The following is a 16,209-nucleotide window of genomic DNA, read 5'->3' as shown; positions in this document are numbered from 1 at the left end:
TGTGTCCCACAGTCAACATTATTTTCCCTTCTAAAGCCCTTTAAACAAGTCTAGATTTCCTCAGGTTCTGAATGTTCCATCTCACTGGGAGTCCTTTTCAATTGAAAAGGAATTGTTTATTTCTATCACAAGTATATATATTTAGATACTAAGACGTTAGTCTAACTGTTTCTGTTGTATCTCGGCGTGTCAGCTTAATGTGGGAAAATCTGATCTTTGATGTTTCCAACTTTCATGAAACCCATAAGAACGAGTATGAGATCAAATCGGATTTCGAACTCTGGATCCTGTGACGCGAAAGGGACGCAACTCTGCACCGTGTGTTGCGCCGTCTTGAACAACTTTGCCTGTGCGTAACACCAACAAATCGGTACGTACCCATCCCTCCGAAAACCACACCCCAACCCATCCACATACCAACCTCTGAATTGAAAAGAGTGGTGGGGTAGCCCAGTGGTGAAAGCGTTCGCTCGTCAAGTCGAAGATCCGGGTTCGATTCCCTACATGAGTTCAATGTGTGAAGCCCATTTCTGCTGTCACCCGCCGTGATATTGCTTGAATATTGCTAAAAGCGGCGTAAAACTAGACTCACTAACTCATTGAATTGGCAAGAAAACATGAAACGCGTGGAACGAAGAAGAGAGTCAAGATACACCAATTTTCAAACGGCATTTGAGTAACATTTTACAAGGTGTTATCGCTTGTCCTATAACTGGCACACATTCAATAAAATTGCATTTTGAAAATGTTTGATACATTTCGAAATTCCTTTGGCGTTTATCCTCTTCAGTAAACACGAAGCGACGGCTAGGGCTAAAATAAACACCTGTTTATTCAGTTCAGAAGGCACTTAGGTCAATACCGCTGTTATACACAGCCCCAAAATACGCCCCGGTCTGTAACACTGTAATTATCAACGTGTCAGTGGCCCATCTGACACTGCCTAACTTGTTTCTACAATCGCATTTAAGTTTTTGAAAGTCCACACAAGCCTCAAGAATCCTCTTTTGTGTCTATTTGTAGTGACATTTACTGAAACCACGAAAAACGAGAATCACCGTGGGAATATAACTATTGTCTCCATCTTCGTTTTTTTTGTTTATTGACATACAGTCAGATGATTAAATATATTCAATGAAAGGTGATACAGAGTTCAAAGTCACATGCACAGACACAAAGGAATAAGATGACTTTTTTTGTTTTACAAAAAACAAACGAACTTACAAATCAATAAGTCCCATTGTCTGTTGCTAAATAAAATACAAAAGTATCAATAAGTTGAACTGAGGTTGCAGCTGGAGGGCATATTAAAGGTTAGAAATTTACAAATGATCACTAATAAAACACAATACGCTACATTAAATATATTTTTTTCTGAATATGCCATGTACTCATAGACAAATTTGTTACGATTACAAAAAAACTGCAAAATGGGCTCACACTATTATTATGCCCCTTGATTGTGTTAGGGGAGGTAACTCTCATTTCTCCTGAGGCAGTGAACGAGGAAGTAAATTCCAGTTAGGAAGTGATCTGTTGAGTTTGACAGAAAAATTGTCAGGTAATGTATTGCATGCAGTTGATTAGTCTGATCACCAGTCCTTCGTTTCGTAACCCCCCCATCCCAATCAGAGTCTTCCTTGCTGGGAGGCATACACACCTCCCCTGTCTAATTTGCCGCAAATCAGTTGGGTTTTCGTAGCCACTAAGTCTTGTTGACTTGCTAATCCACGAGAGTGTTCGTTTCGTCACGGATGACAGCCACAAGAATTTAGTGTCAAACTGTCTGTATACAGACTTCGCTGGACATTGTAAAAATACTTTCGTTTCGTGCTGAATCCTCAGTTAAAGTTGCTGGTTTAAAGTTTCGTCACCGAGTTGTTCGGATGAGTCGCGGGTTTGACTCCATTAGTTTGCACTTTCAACACAAACGCCGTTGTCAGCAGTACAGCTTCATAATGCATGAACGGTGTGGAACTAAGAAAAAGAATCGGAAATCATTCATGGATACTATTATGCCAACTTATGGTAAGTTACAACGCTTTAAATAGTTCTTGGTACAGATCCTTTCAAAGTTGTGATAACCAATTAACCAGCTATAGATAAAAGAAACAAAAATTAAAATATTTGAATGGCATTTAGAACTGTCCCTAGCTTTCATTCCCCTGATGAAGGAGTAGGAATATACCTTAAAACATTGTATTCTTCATCATACAGGGGGCGGTGGGGTAGCCTTGTGGTTAGAGCGTTCGCTCGTTACGTCGAAGGCCCAGGTTCAATTCCCCACATGTGTGCAATGTGTGAAGCCCATTTCTGGTGTCCCCTGCCGTGATATTGCTGGAATATTGCTAAAAGCGGCGTAAAACCAAACTCACTCATCAGACAGAAGTTGACTTCCATGGATAAGTCCCACAACCCCCAAAACTCCCAACCCCTCCCTCTTTATAGACGGGAAGATCTTAGAATGAAGGCTCTGACAAAATCACTTTGTTGGCTTCTGAGTAGGACTTTTATTTGTATTTCATGTCTTGTTGTTATAACAATGAAATACACAATCAGAGCTCCAGATATGAATTAGGTCATGTGGGTACTGTACCCACTGCATTTTTTTGGAGTTGCGTATCTAATATTTGATAGCAATCGATGTCTTTTTCATTACGCAAACAATTTTTATAAATATACTCTGTACGCATTTGTTTTAAACTTTTTGCATATCTAACATTTTAAATGCATAAATGGTATACAACAATTATTTTTGCAATGCGAATTGGAAATTTTCTATGCGTATTTTACCCAGATACACAGCTTATCTGGGCCTCTGACATAATGCCATTTAGAAAGTGGTCAAATGTAACATATGTTATATTTGGGATTACACTTTCTTTGTAAAGTACCGATTCTATTACTTTTGTTGGGTTGAGTCCCATCCGGATTCAAACCCACACCATTCTTATAACAATGTTAGAGTTTCACACGTTGTAGATGTAGTGTTTTATACCTGGATTGGATTTGTTCTCCCGTCCGTGAAGATGATTCATGAGGTCTTGGAGGTAGTCCTTTGTGTTGCTATACAATGGTTATCATCGTGACCCCTTATGCTGAAGTAGAATGTTCATCACTGCAGTTAATTTAGGCCCCTATACAGAGAGACCCGTGAAAATCCGGGGTTGAATTTGTCTTCAGGAACCCACTTTGTATGTGAGGGGCAGGTAACGGATTGTGTGGTCAGTATGTCTGACCAGCATGTTGCATGTCCAGATGTCCAATGCCTTTGATTGATGTTCATGATGTCGATCACTGGATTGTCTGGTCGTTATTATACCTGTCTCTGAAAATTGCAGAATGCTGTACCATGAATGGGTGAGTGAGTATGGTTTTATGTTGCTTATAGCAATATTTCAGAAATATCATAGCAGGGTACACCAGAAATGGGCTTCACACATTGTATCCATGTGGGGAATCGAACCTGGGCCTTCGGCATGACGAGCAAATGCTTTAACCACTAGACTACCCCACCGCCCTGAATGCTGTACAGAGAAGAGTTTATTACTGGTTTGGTTTATTGTTTTACGCCGCACTCAGTAATATTCCAGCTATATGGCAGCAGTTTGTAAATAATCTAGTCTAGACCAGACAGTCCAGTGATCAACAGCATGAGCATCGATCTACACAATTAGGATACGATGACTTGTCAACCAAGTCACCGAGCCTGACCACCCAATCCCGTTAGTCGCCTTTTAAGCATGGGTTACTGAAGATCAATTGTTACCCAGATCTTCACGGGTCGTTTATTACTGTGTCTGATGAGGGCCCTACACAGAACATTAGAGTGAGTGAGTGAGTGAATCCTGCTCATTGCCACTGTCAGCATTATTCCTGCAATATTCTGGTGACTGTAAATAATCACATCCGGAGCCATTGAGATGGTGAGAAATAGCATGAACAACAACTGTCATACTTTGTATATATGGAACAATGATATATATATACTGAGAGAAACAAATAAAGGAACTCAGGAAAATACACGCATTCCTTTAATATTTTTCAGTTTTCATCACCAGCTTTGAATAGCGCTGTGGTGATGAAAACTGGAAAATAATAAAGGAACATTTGAATTTTCCAGTGATCCTTTATTTTATTATCTCGGTATATTATCGGTCACATGTCCCAGTCACCCAATCCTTATTTATTAACTTTTATGACAATCATATGTTACCATGGTTACTGGATTCTTCCCCACATGGGTACAATGTGTGAAGTCCATTTCTGGTATCCCTGGCCGTGATATTGCTGGAATATTGCTAAAGCGGTGTAAAACTAAACTCACTCGCTCGCCCTCAGGGGAAGGTTTGGTTCAGGTTGGTTATACCCGTGAACAATAGATCCACAAAACGTTGGTATCACTGCGATACTCGTAAGCCAAAACTAGACTACGTAGTTACAATAGCTTGTAACATGATGAATGCTTTGTGAATCAAGACCCTGGGCCATTTCTTTGTCCCACCTTGCCAGACCTTCCCCCTCAAATTAAGGTGGGGAAGGTTCAGTTTGACCAGTGTCTGTTCTCAGTGGCCCAGATTAGCTGCGTATCCGGGTAAAATACGCATAGAAAATTTCCAATTACGCATTGAAAAATAATTGTTGCGCACTCAACACGCGAGATTTAAAATGTTAGATATGCAAAAAGTTTAAAACAAATGCGTACGGAATATATTTATAAAAATCGCTTGCGTAATGAAAAAGACATCGATTGCTATCAAGTTGTACTGTTAGTCTAGGACTAGTGTTGTACTGTCAGTATAGGATGAGTGATTTTTTATGAAATCATTTCCATTATATTTAAGCTGGTTTTGATTAGGTATGACATAAGGCAGAACATACCTGCTTAGTAAACTTACTCAATGACATAATACTTAGGTGAGTAAAATGACTGAAATACGCACATATTTGAAAGCAGTGGGTAACGGAAAATGAAATACCCACTCAACATAATGCCCACTCCAAAAAAATACAGTGGGTACAGTACCCACATGAGCTAAATCTTATCTGGAGCTCTGTGTTCTTATCTTGTCCCTTGGCCAGTTCTGGCTCATTCTAGGCCAGTTCTTGACTGCACAGACCATCTGCAAGTATTTAAACAGGAATGGACATAAGGAAAGAAGAGTGTTGACTGTCACTCACAATACGCAGATCGATAATCGGAGCTTAGTAATTGATCAATAATTGATTGTAATCGTGACCAGAAACTCATGTGAGCAAGATAAGGACACAATCGTAACATTGTGCAAACGAAACAGGCACCAATTAATACCGCGGACAAGACAAACGAGGATACTTCCTGTTGAGATATGCACACAGGTTCATTTTTACATTGCAGTCAGGAAACTGTATCCGTTGTTTATGTCTTGATCTAGCAAACATAACATTATGAAACATACTTCTGAAGTTTGCTTTGATGTTTCATACCTATATGAATACCTTTGTCCAAAGCCCATTAATAATTGCTGGCACAAACGAGATCGATTGATTGACAGATTATTTAATCAGTTGTTCAAGCAATGGAAAGAGGTTTCCGTTTGCCATGTCTGTCTCTTTCATGATCTCGTAAGAAAAACCCCACATTTTCTTAATTTTTCATATTTTCTGAAACTCCATCTTAATCTATATATCTTCAAATGTTTAGATATTGTACCACAATATTGATTTTTTTATCATAATTATGGAATATGTTTAAAAAATGCTAAGCTTAAAAGCTGGGAGTGATATTTGTGATGTTTCTGTGAGTCTTTTTGTAAAATTGGTAATGGTGAAATTGAATTGTAAATGGAAACATAATGTCATTCCTGAGGAAGAGAAGCTTACTAAATATACCGGTATATGATTGTGGCTTTATAGATGAAGGAATATATTCTTAATTTGGTATGGAAATAATGAGATGTACAAAGTTTAATGCAAATTAACAACACCAGTTATTGATTATGAGGCTTTTCCTTAAATAACACTGAAGTTCAAATTGCTCTCTATCAAAATAGATATAGGGAAGATGAAACTATGGTGATACAAAAGATTTCCTTCAAACACATGTCAGTAACTTTTGAAATATGATCTGACACTTATAATGACTATTTGCAAGCGTTTGAAGTGCAATGGCTATGGAGCAATATACATGGTTTATTATTCTTTATCAACCAGTTGTTGTAGGTTTCTCTGCCCACTTCCACAAAGTGATGTTAGCAGTATGACAATTGTAAGCCTATGTTAAGGTGTGGGCATTAAGATCACCTTAACGCTAAGATTGCTTTGTGCATATGGACCTTGGTGTGCCCAAAGGACTTAGTATCATGTTTGTTTGTGCATGTGTTTGTTTGTTTGTTCAATGACACAATAGAGGCGGTGGTGTAGCCTAGTGGTTAAAGCGTTTGCTCGTCATGCTGACGACCTGGGTTCGATTCCCCACATGGGTACAATGTGTGAAGCCCATTTCTGGTGTTCTCCACCTCTAAAAGCGTGTAAAACCCACCTCAGTCAATCGCTCAGTCAGTGCCGCCATCAGCAATGTTTAAGTTATATGGTGGTCTGTAAGTAATCAAGGTTAGACTGGATAATCCAGTGATTGATATCACGAGCATCAATTAGATATTATTTCTGCATCACGAAGGTTGTGAGCCTGACCACCCAATCAGTAACCTCTTAAGATAAGCAAGGGTTACTGAAGATCAATTCTAACATAAATCTTCATGAGTCCTTTCAGTGTATGAAACAAAACACAGACACAGACACACACACAGACACACACACACACACACACACACACACACACACACACACACACACACACACACACACACACACACACACACACACACACAGACACACATCTGGAACAGATCAAAAGGTAGACTAATGCTTAGTCACAGTGAGTATATATAATTTGGGTAGAAACAAACACTTCCTCTTAACTTGAAAAGGAACCCCAGTTAGATGTGAGGTGAGGAAATCTAGACTTGCTTCATTTAGGGCTTAAGTATTGCAGAAAGGGATGGGCGGAAGGGAAAATAATGTGGTATAGGGACTGTGAGACAGACTAACCACAAAGGTGATAACTTTTGCATTATCCACACTGAAAATAAACCAATCTGAACAACATTGTCTAAAAGTATTTTTCAATTGAATAAAAGATATGTTTGATCATCTATATTTAAAAGCATAACTTCCTCAAGCAGACAACCTTTGACATATTGACCCACATAGAGGGGTCAGCACACACACACACACGTCACAAATAAAGTCATGGTGTTACTGAGTGTAAAGCCTAGAGATATTATTGATTAAATATTAACCTGACTGTCTTTCTCCTAGGACTGACTGACTGACCGACTGAGTTTGGTTTTTACACCGCTTTTAGCAATATTCCAGCAACATCACGGGGACACCAGAAATGGGCTTCACACATTGTGCCCATGTTGGGATTTGAACCCGGGTCTTCGGCGTGATGAGCCAACGCTTTAACCATTAGCCTACCCCACCGCCCCCTTTCTCCTAGGAAACTTTTAGTTTTGTTCATGCCTGACTCAAATGAACCCATCTTGGCTATTTCGAACACTAATCCTTTGTATCTTGACTGGCCCTGCTGTCTCAGGTCCTGTAATTCTCTTTGCGGAGTTACATCCCTTGAACACACCAGTAACCTATGATCAGGAATTTGAATCCTGATTCTCCCCATTTATCAAAGTAGGGCTGTAATGATTCACTCACATATAAGATGATTCGAACCGTATCCCTACATGAATTCAATTTGTTATTCATGATAACTAGAATACCCTATTTGTGATATTATCATATCATTTGCATGTCTTGTTTTAATAACTATACCCAATATTGAGGTAAAAACATTTCATTTAAAAAAAATCCTTGAAATTTTGGTAGTAATTGTAAATAATGAATTGAATTCATGAAGGAATATGGTTCGATTCAACCAATATGCAAGTGAATTGTAGCAGTTCTGCTTCATACTCAGGTATTCTTGTGACCTCAGGGTTTTTTTTCCTCATCTAGATAATGGAAGGCATTCCTGAGCATGTCAACAACCGATTGTTCATTTATCAAGTCATGTGACTCAAAAGATAACAAATTGGCAACAAGAATTTTCTCATGGATTCAGATAAGAGATCAAAGCCTTTTGATTTGTCACAAAGACTTCTTTACATTGTCCACAAAATAATATTTAAAGGCCAACATTCAGGAGATTTTTGTCAAGGTTTCCTCTTTGCCATAGCAACCAAGTTATCTTGTTAATACTGTTCAATAATTGATTATTCTTGGGATTATTCTGATAATAGGATAATTGTGATCTACCTCTTGGAATTTTTTTATATATCAGACATTTCTGTTGCGATGTTGGTAAAGAACGTTTGTCATAAAATGTTTGACTATTGTACTGAGTGTGGTGTCTGACAACTGAGTCAAACCTTTGACATGTTTGATCTGACCTCTGTTGTGTGGTATATTTGCCCTCAATTTTGCTAAGCCCTCTCTTCTCACTGACGATTGAGTGAGCGATGCCTACCTTGACTGTTTGCAGTAGATAGAACTACCAAGTTCTGTATATACATAAAATACAATCTCACACTACCCTTATTTAAATGTTGACTACAAAGTCTTCGAAATGTGTTTTTGAAAAGAAGTTAACAGTAAAAATAAATGGTTAACTCAAATGCACTAAACAAAGTTGGCTACAATTATCCTGTCATATAATTTACTTCACTGTCAAATTGATTTTTGTTACCCAACGAAATCTGTTTAGGCAGAATCTTGAGACTGTTTTTCTTTTATATTCATGTTTTTCTGTTTGATAGCTTTATTTTCTATTTCTATTTGACCTTCCCTAAAAAAATAACCCACATGTTATCATGTTAGAATAAACACGTTAGTTTTGGTATTACCCTTTCCCAGTTAAATATAGATTCTGGAGTCAGGTACCTATTCGCCAGCACTCAAAGTCAGCAGTCTAACCCACTCATCCAGCGCATCTCGTGGGATAGGTTCGTGTCATACACCACCTGTCAGCATGTGTGACCCAACATTAAGACAAGGTAAAATCTCACTACGATCGGATCTTAGTTCTCGTTACTCAACAAAGATCTTAGGATATGACATGATTAACTTCAGAATGACCTTTCACCAACTTTGACCAATAAAATGACAAGAAGTCGGCATTAGCCAGTCAAAAAACAGGTTCCTTGACCTTTACTGCACCTGTTTCAAACCGGTGACTACTATCCAGATTAAGCTATAAAAAAATAATTAGAAATTTGAAAACTGAAAAGAAAATTCTGGAATTACTAATAGATGGTGGAGATTGAATAGCTCTACTTCCTATGGGCTGTGGCAGGTCTATTCTGTTTCAATATGTATCCATCTGAAGTGTGAAATAGAGGTTGGAGATTAAATCAGTCGTGCAACTGGTATCTGTTTTTGGAATAAATCATGTTGACCTTTTTGAGGATGCATGACACATTCCAACTGCCATTTGCCCAGTTCCATGCTCTGATTGGCCTGATGAAAGGTCATTATGTGACCCCTAGTGGGATGTTCTCGGATCTTAGCAATAACAAGAATCGAGATTTGATTTTAATGAGATAGAGTCTTGCTTTGTAATGTATGCACGCTGGTATGCCGAGAATAAATCGTAATTTCATAATTGACTGTTTTGGTGAAAATTTTCAAGGATCATGTTTTCTCAACAAAATTTATAAAAACCAATGAGTTATATAGGATTATTAACCAAGTGCCGCAAGAGAAAAATTGGGAAAAATGTCATATGGTTTGCCATTGGGTTTTTTAAGTTATTTCCCTAAATTCTGTGGTCAGTATTGCATTTGTGCAACAATGTAAATGCAAGCATTAAAACCCCTTTGCCCTTTTGTTCCTTATGTCAGTGAAATCCTGCACCTCTATTTATTAACTTTACTTAACGATAATTAGATACTAACTTTAATTTCAGCAAAATACTGTATCTATCTTTTACTGTGATATCCACTCTGATGGAACTCATAAACAATAAAGAGCAGGGCCTATATATTCAAAGCTCTCTTAGCGCTAAGATAGTCATAAGCTAATGTTAATGTACAGCACTTACGACGACTATCTTAGCGTTAAGAGAGCTTTAAAAAATCTAGGCCCTGTCTGTGTCACCACTGGACTGATAATGTGAATATGAAGTAACACTGAATGGTACTATATTGGTAGCTATGTGCGTGATTTATCACAATCAACATATGTCAGATTTTAAATGAGAAGAAGTAAGACATTCCGCTGCCACCAACCGTTCTGTCAAGACTAATAATTTGTTTTTGGCCATGATGTTTTAATAATTATTGTCGGACAGTCCAGATACATCGTTCTGCCCAAGGGAAATGACAGCTGATTGATTGCTAATTGATTTGTATCTTACAGAGGTGTGTCTATTTCTGTTCAGAGTGCGACTGACTCTGTAAACACTGTACTGAGTCACTGGAGATTGAATTAATTGCGACCTGTTTTGTCACTCCCATATCATGAGATTACCTAGACGTGAAAGGATTCATTGATATACTCATGGAAACAAATAAGGGAACACCTGAAAGTACAAGTGATAAAGTATTTTCCAGAATTTCATCCACAGTGCAGTACAAAGCTTGTGAAGAAACCTGGAAAAGAATAAAGGAACGCTTGTACTTTTAGGTGTTCCCTTATTCGTTTCCATGAGTTATGTTTAGGTCACATATACTGAGGGAAACAAATAAGGGAACGCCAGTTCATCAGTGTTCCTTTAATGAGTCTTTCACCCACAGTGGAATACAAAACTTGTGAAGAAACCAGGAAAAGAATAAAGGAAAATTTGCGTTTTCATTTGTTCCCTTTTTTGTTTTCCTCAGTATATTATGTAGCCTGATGGTTAAAGTGGTCATCTAACTTGCTTGAGTACAATGTTTGAATCCCATTCTTATCAGCATAATTCAGAGTAAAGATACGTTAAAGCTGGGATACAATGCAAAGCCAATAATGTGATACAATACGATTGGTATTCAGATTAAAGACATAATAATATGGTGCAGCCATGATATGATATCACGATAAGGTGTGATATGATACATATTCTTATTAATACGTCTGTTTTATGCATATTCTCTCTCAGACTTGCTGGCTTGGTTGACACATGTCATTGCATCCCACTTGCGTAGATCGATGCTCATGCTGTTCATCGCTGGATTGTCTGGTTCAGATTCAATTATTTACAGACTGCCGCCATATTGCTGGAATATTTTTAAGTGCGGCGTTAAACAACAAACCAACGAACCAATCATATCCTCTCCCATTTTTCAGGTTAATCACTAAGTTGAATCGTTTGTTTTTAAGTTTCTCATGAATAAGATGGGATGTTGTAGAAGAGAATAATGTAAGTTTGAGGCACTGTGCCGATAATGCTGTTTACAGCCAATCCGGAATTACTAGAGAATCAAAATTACTGGTTCTTGAACAGTTTGTTATTACTTCAAGTTTATATTCAATATGTTGTAATGTAATTTATCTTATGGGCTGCGACAGAGTTGTAAATCAATGTAGTGTATCGTGAGCCTCGTATCGCAACACAGTACTGTGTTGCTGTGTTGATACACTACCTATTCAGACTGACCCAAAATGTCATATCATTCCATAAAAAATATTCCAACATAAAAAATAATTTGATATTGATTAAATGAATCTTATATATCTCATTTCTAATATAAGCTGAAAGCCTTTGCCAGAATGCTTTCTACCTCAGTTTTTGTTTAGTTCAAGGAACAGATAATAAAAATATCCCAGATATCCCAAAATAATTGATTAACTTTTGACAAAAAATATGTCTTACTCACTGCTGTTCAGAAAAGGATTTCTGTGATGCTTTCACGTGTGAGTTTGTGTTTTGTTTGTTATAAATATCAGTAGAGGTTCTAAACACTTACTCTGAGTTTTAAGAAGAAATGTTTAAACCAGCAAGTATAAACAAAACACGTTGTAAATATGAAGAATATGGCATGGCTGTCGACATGTTAGATATGTGGATATTTGTTTTGTCATGACTGTTTCGAAAAACAGTCTTAAGATAATTGGGTAGTGTGGTAGCCTAGTGGTTAAAGTGTTTGCTCATCACGCCGAAAACCCGGGTTCGATTCACCACATGGATCCAATGTGTGAAGCCCATTTCTTGTGTTCGCCCATATGATATTGCTGGAATATTGATAAAAGCAGCATAAAACTAAACTCAGTCAGTCAGTCAGTCTTACAACAAGCATGGGTTCATGAAGTCTAATTCTAACCCGGATCTTAACAGGTCCAGCATATATGGATCAAATATATAGTTGTCATGATGGAGGAAGGAAACTCACCAATACCACGATTCAGATATCAGATCAGCCATCACCTTGGCCGATATCAACATGAACTCTTTTCGTGAAAATTCTCACACCTACCACAGAGCTTTATTTGCGATATATTGTGATATGTGTTGGCGTATTGCAATATGTATTGCAATATATTGTGAAAGTATATAACTCGTGGTTTAAGGGAGTTAAATTTCTGTTTCCTTTCTTTTGAAACAATGCCACTGGCCACTGTCAGGACTCAGATGTGATTGTACAAGAGATCAGTTGAAAATGTTTCCAAATTGAAGACTTCGCTCTAAAGTTTGGAACTCGAGAAAAGCGTTTGCAGCGGCGTCCGCCATTTTGGTTTGCCGGTACCAATCTATTATATATATATATATGGTTTAAAAGTCACGCAAATGCAATTATATGAACAATAAACATTCTCAAAACTATTAGTGTATGATAATATAAAGGAAATACAAATGTTATTAGTAGTTTTGACTACATCATGAAAATTACCGATCGTATCGGGTGAACCGGTTCGCGAAAAGTGTACTGCAATATATCGTATTGTGAGGTTCGAATTGCAATATACCGTTTAACCGGTATTATCGCCCACCCCTACTTATAATGTAATGCAACACAGTGTAGATTCGTGCAGATCGATGTAGATCTGTGGTGATCGCAGTACAGGAGCCTATATATCTCAGTACAGATCTGTACAGATCTGTGTAGATCGGTATTTATCCATGCAGATCTGTGTAGATCGTTGTGGATCCTTGCAGATCAGTGTAGATCAATGTATATCCATGCAGATCGGTGTATATCCATGCAGATCTGTGTAGATTGTTGTGGATCCTTGCAGATCAGTGTAGATTGATGTAGATCCCTGCAGACAAGTGTATATTGATGTAGATCCATGCAGATCTGTGTAGATCGGTGTAGATCCATGCAGATCTGTGTAGATCGGTGTGGATCCTTGCAGATCAGTGTAGATTGATGTAGATCCCTGCAGATCAGTGTATATTGATGTAGATCCCTGCAGACAAGTGTATATTGATGTAGATCCATGCAGATCTGTGTAGATCGGTGTAGATCCGTGCAGATCTGTGTAGATCGGGTGTGGATCCATGCAGATCAGTGTAGATTGATGTAGATCCATGCAGATCTGTGTAGATCGGTGTGGATCCGTGCAGATAAGTTTAGATCAGACTGCAGCTTGCATCCAGTCCATCAGACAGGAGCCTGTAACAGCATGTATTTTTGCAGATATATTTACGTTGTTATGACATAGTTACTGATAGATACCAGAAGCCTTAAGATCCAGTCCATCAGACAGACAGGAGCCTGTAACAGCACACACACACACAGATATACATACACATAGTTACTGATAGATACCAGAAGCCTTACACACACACACACACACACACACACACACACACATCTCTCTCTCTCTCTCTCTCTCTCTCTCTCTCTCTCTCACCAGTACATATACTAGGCACATAAAGAAACTGTGCATACAAAAATTTAAAATTTAAATTTATCAAACCCGTGTAGACACATATTTCACATAAGGATTTAAACTCAGAGATTAGTGACATGTATCCAACATGCATGCACGTGCCACGTTCTGTGACATCAGTGGGTTTGACCTGCAATACGACGTGCAATACGTTGTTGTACGTGTATTCCGGGAAGGAGAAACAGAGCAATACTGTCACTTTGGAAAGCTCAACCCTTGCCCTTGCGATCATTCAAAAAATTAAACGGCTATTGAAACGCATAGCATGCCAAGGCTCACGTCTGCACAACGTCTCAACGATAAGTGGCTGCACATTTCCACTGCCACTGGAACACCATTTCTGCACTGGTGAGACGCTACCAGAACACAAATGACGTCACTGATCGGCCACGTTCTGGACGTCCATGTGTAACAACGCCAAGACAGGACAGATGGATAAGGGTGACCCATCTTCGCCACAGGTTTTAGACTGCAGTGATGACTGCCCGAACCATCCCAGGACTTCGCCGTATCCACCCCAACACAGTTCGACAACGTTTATGTCATCACCCGAGGTACAGATAAGCTGCGTATCTGCGTAAATTACGCAAAAATTTATGTGAAAACTCAATTACTATTAAGTCTATTGCCTACAAGTACGCTTGAATTTTTGTAAATACTCAATAAATGTGATCTTACATGCATACACACAAAAGTGTCAAATCTTAGATTGCGTACCGGCGGATAGATAAAATAACTAAGGTATATTGAGAGGTTCTATTTCAGCACACAAATTTGGCAACTTGCAGTCTTTCTTATCGTTTCTGATATTACAGATCAAATATAACTTACAAACACTAACATTTAAACGTTATCATATTTTTAAAATTAACAGAAAATCGCAAAATACCCATTTAGTTTGAGTGAGTTGAGTACAATTTATTTGGTTACTCAAAGGAAAGTTAGGATACCCAATTGAGATGAACACAAGCGAGTACATAACTCAATGACCTAAAAAGTTATCTGTTGCTCTGCATCACGGAATCAGACCACGACGTCCCACCATACGGCCTATCCTGACACAATGTCATCGACAAGCTTGCCGAATGTGGTGCCGAAATCATGTCCGCAGACCCTTGTTTTGGTGGAGAAATGTTGTTTTTACCGATGAATCCAGGTTTAACATTTCCCATAGTGATGGACGTCAACGTACCTATAGACGCGTGGGAGAACGTTATGCACAGGCCTGTGTCTTGGAGAGGAATCGCTTTGGTGGTGGTTCCGTGACGATTTGGGTTGGAATAACAGCACGCCAAAGAACTCCATTGGTGATTGTTCAGGCAACTTAACTGGTGTGGGCTACAGGGATCAGATTCTTCGACCTGTGGCAGTTCCTTTTCTGCAACGTCATGGCCCTGGGTTAACATTCCAACAGGACAATGCCTGCCCTCATACGGCAAGGGTTGCTATGGATTTCTTGCAACACCACAACGTTGACTTACTGCCTTGGCCTGCAAGTTCACCGGATCTCTCCCCGATATAGCATGTTTGGGATGAGATGGATCGACGTCTATGCCGTCTTCCTCATCCGCCAGATAACGTCCTTGACCTTGCAACAGAACTTGAGAGAATCTGGCGTGTCATCCCACAAGCCTTCCTTGCACGTTTGATAGGCTCTATCGATGCACTGCTGTTCTCAATGCCGATGGTGGACATACCCGTTATTGAGCTTGTGACATGGTCGTTTGACCCCTGTCCCGCTTGTGGACTCATGACGTCATTGTGATTGACTTTTCAATTGAAATTCTCACGACTTGTTATGGTCTCATGATCCCTCCATTAAAGTTTATATGTACCTTTGACATTGTTATCGTACTTATCAACTGGGATAATATTTTGACAATGCACAGTTTCTTTATGTGGCTAGTATAGTAGGAATGCTAGGATAATCTATAACACTCGGCCTGAATAAGTCGTGATTGAGTTTCTGTCACTGATTTTAACAGTCTGTCGAAACTTATGTTGGTTGTACGCAAGAATAATGAGTTGTTAAAATATATCCTCTTGAATTTCCTATACCATACTTATTCATAAACACAGTACAGTCATCCACTTCCTGGTAGCCTCTGACCTTGTTTGATAGACAAAGCAGAATTGTGTGTGATTAAATCTATAACGATTTCAACCTGGTCTGAAGATATATATTGATCTTGTCTTTGTGGATTCTTCTTAGTAACAATTCGGACCCTGGAGCAACAGAGCTGATCTCATATTGAAGATACCATTTATCTTCATTCTCTAAGGTAACATTTCAACAAG

At 38.6% G+C, this 16,209-nt stretch overlaps 1 protein-coding gene across 7 annotated transcripts in view; it reads left to right on the top strand.

Annotated features, from left to right (window-relative positions):
• The first annotated feature begins 1,484 nt into the window (after window positions 1–1,484).
• Window positions 1,485–16,209, top strand: part of LOC124287845 (formin-like protein 14) — a 53,483-nt gene continuing 38,758 nt past the window's right edge. For 2 of the 7 annotated variants that reach the window (XM_046724319.1, XM_046724318.1), the window contains exon 1: window positions 1,589–2,028. In XM_046724319.1, coding sequence (XP_046580275.1) covers window positions 1,887–2,028 — 142 coding nt within the window. In that variant the 5' untranslated portion in view covers window positions 1,589–1,886. The other 5 variants (XM_046724322.1, XM_046724324.1, XM_046724321.1 and 2 more) reach the window with 5 other exon arrangements.

This window comes from Haliotis rubra, unplaced genomic scaffold (assembly GCF_003918875.1).
Source record: "Haliotis rubra isolate DU_JTF1 unplaced genomic scaffold, ASM391887v1 Scf407, whole genome shotgun sequence".
Taxonomy (NCBI): domain Eukaryota; kingdom Metazoa; phylum Mollusca; class Gastropoda; order Lepetellida; family Haliotidae; genus Haliotis; species Haliotis rubra.
This window is presented reverse-complemented; position numbering and strand designations above follow the sequence as displayed.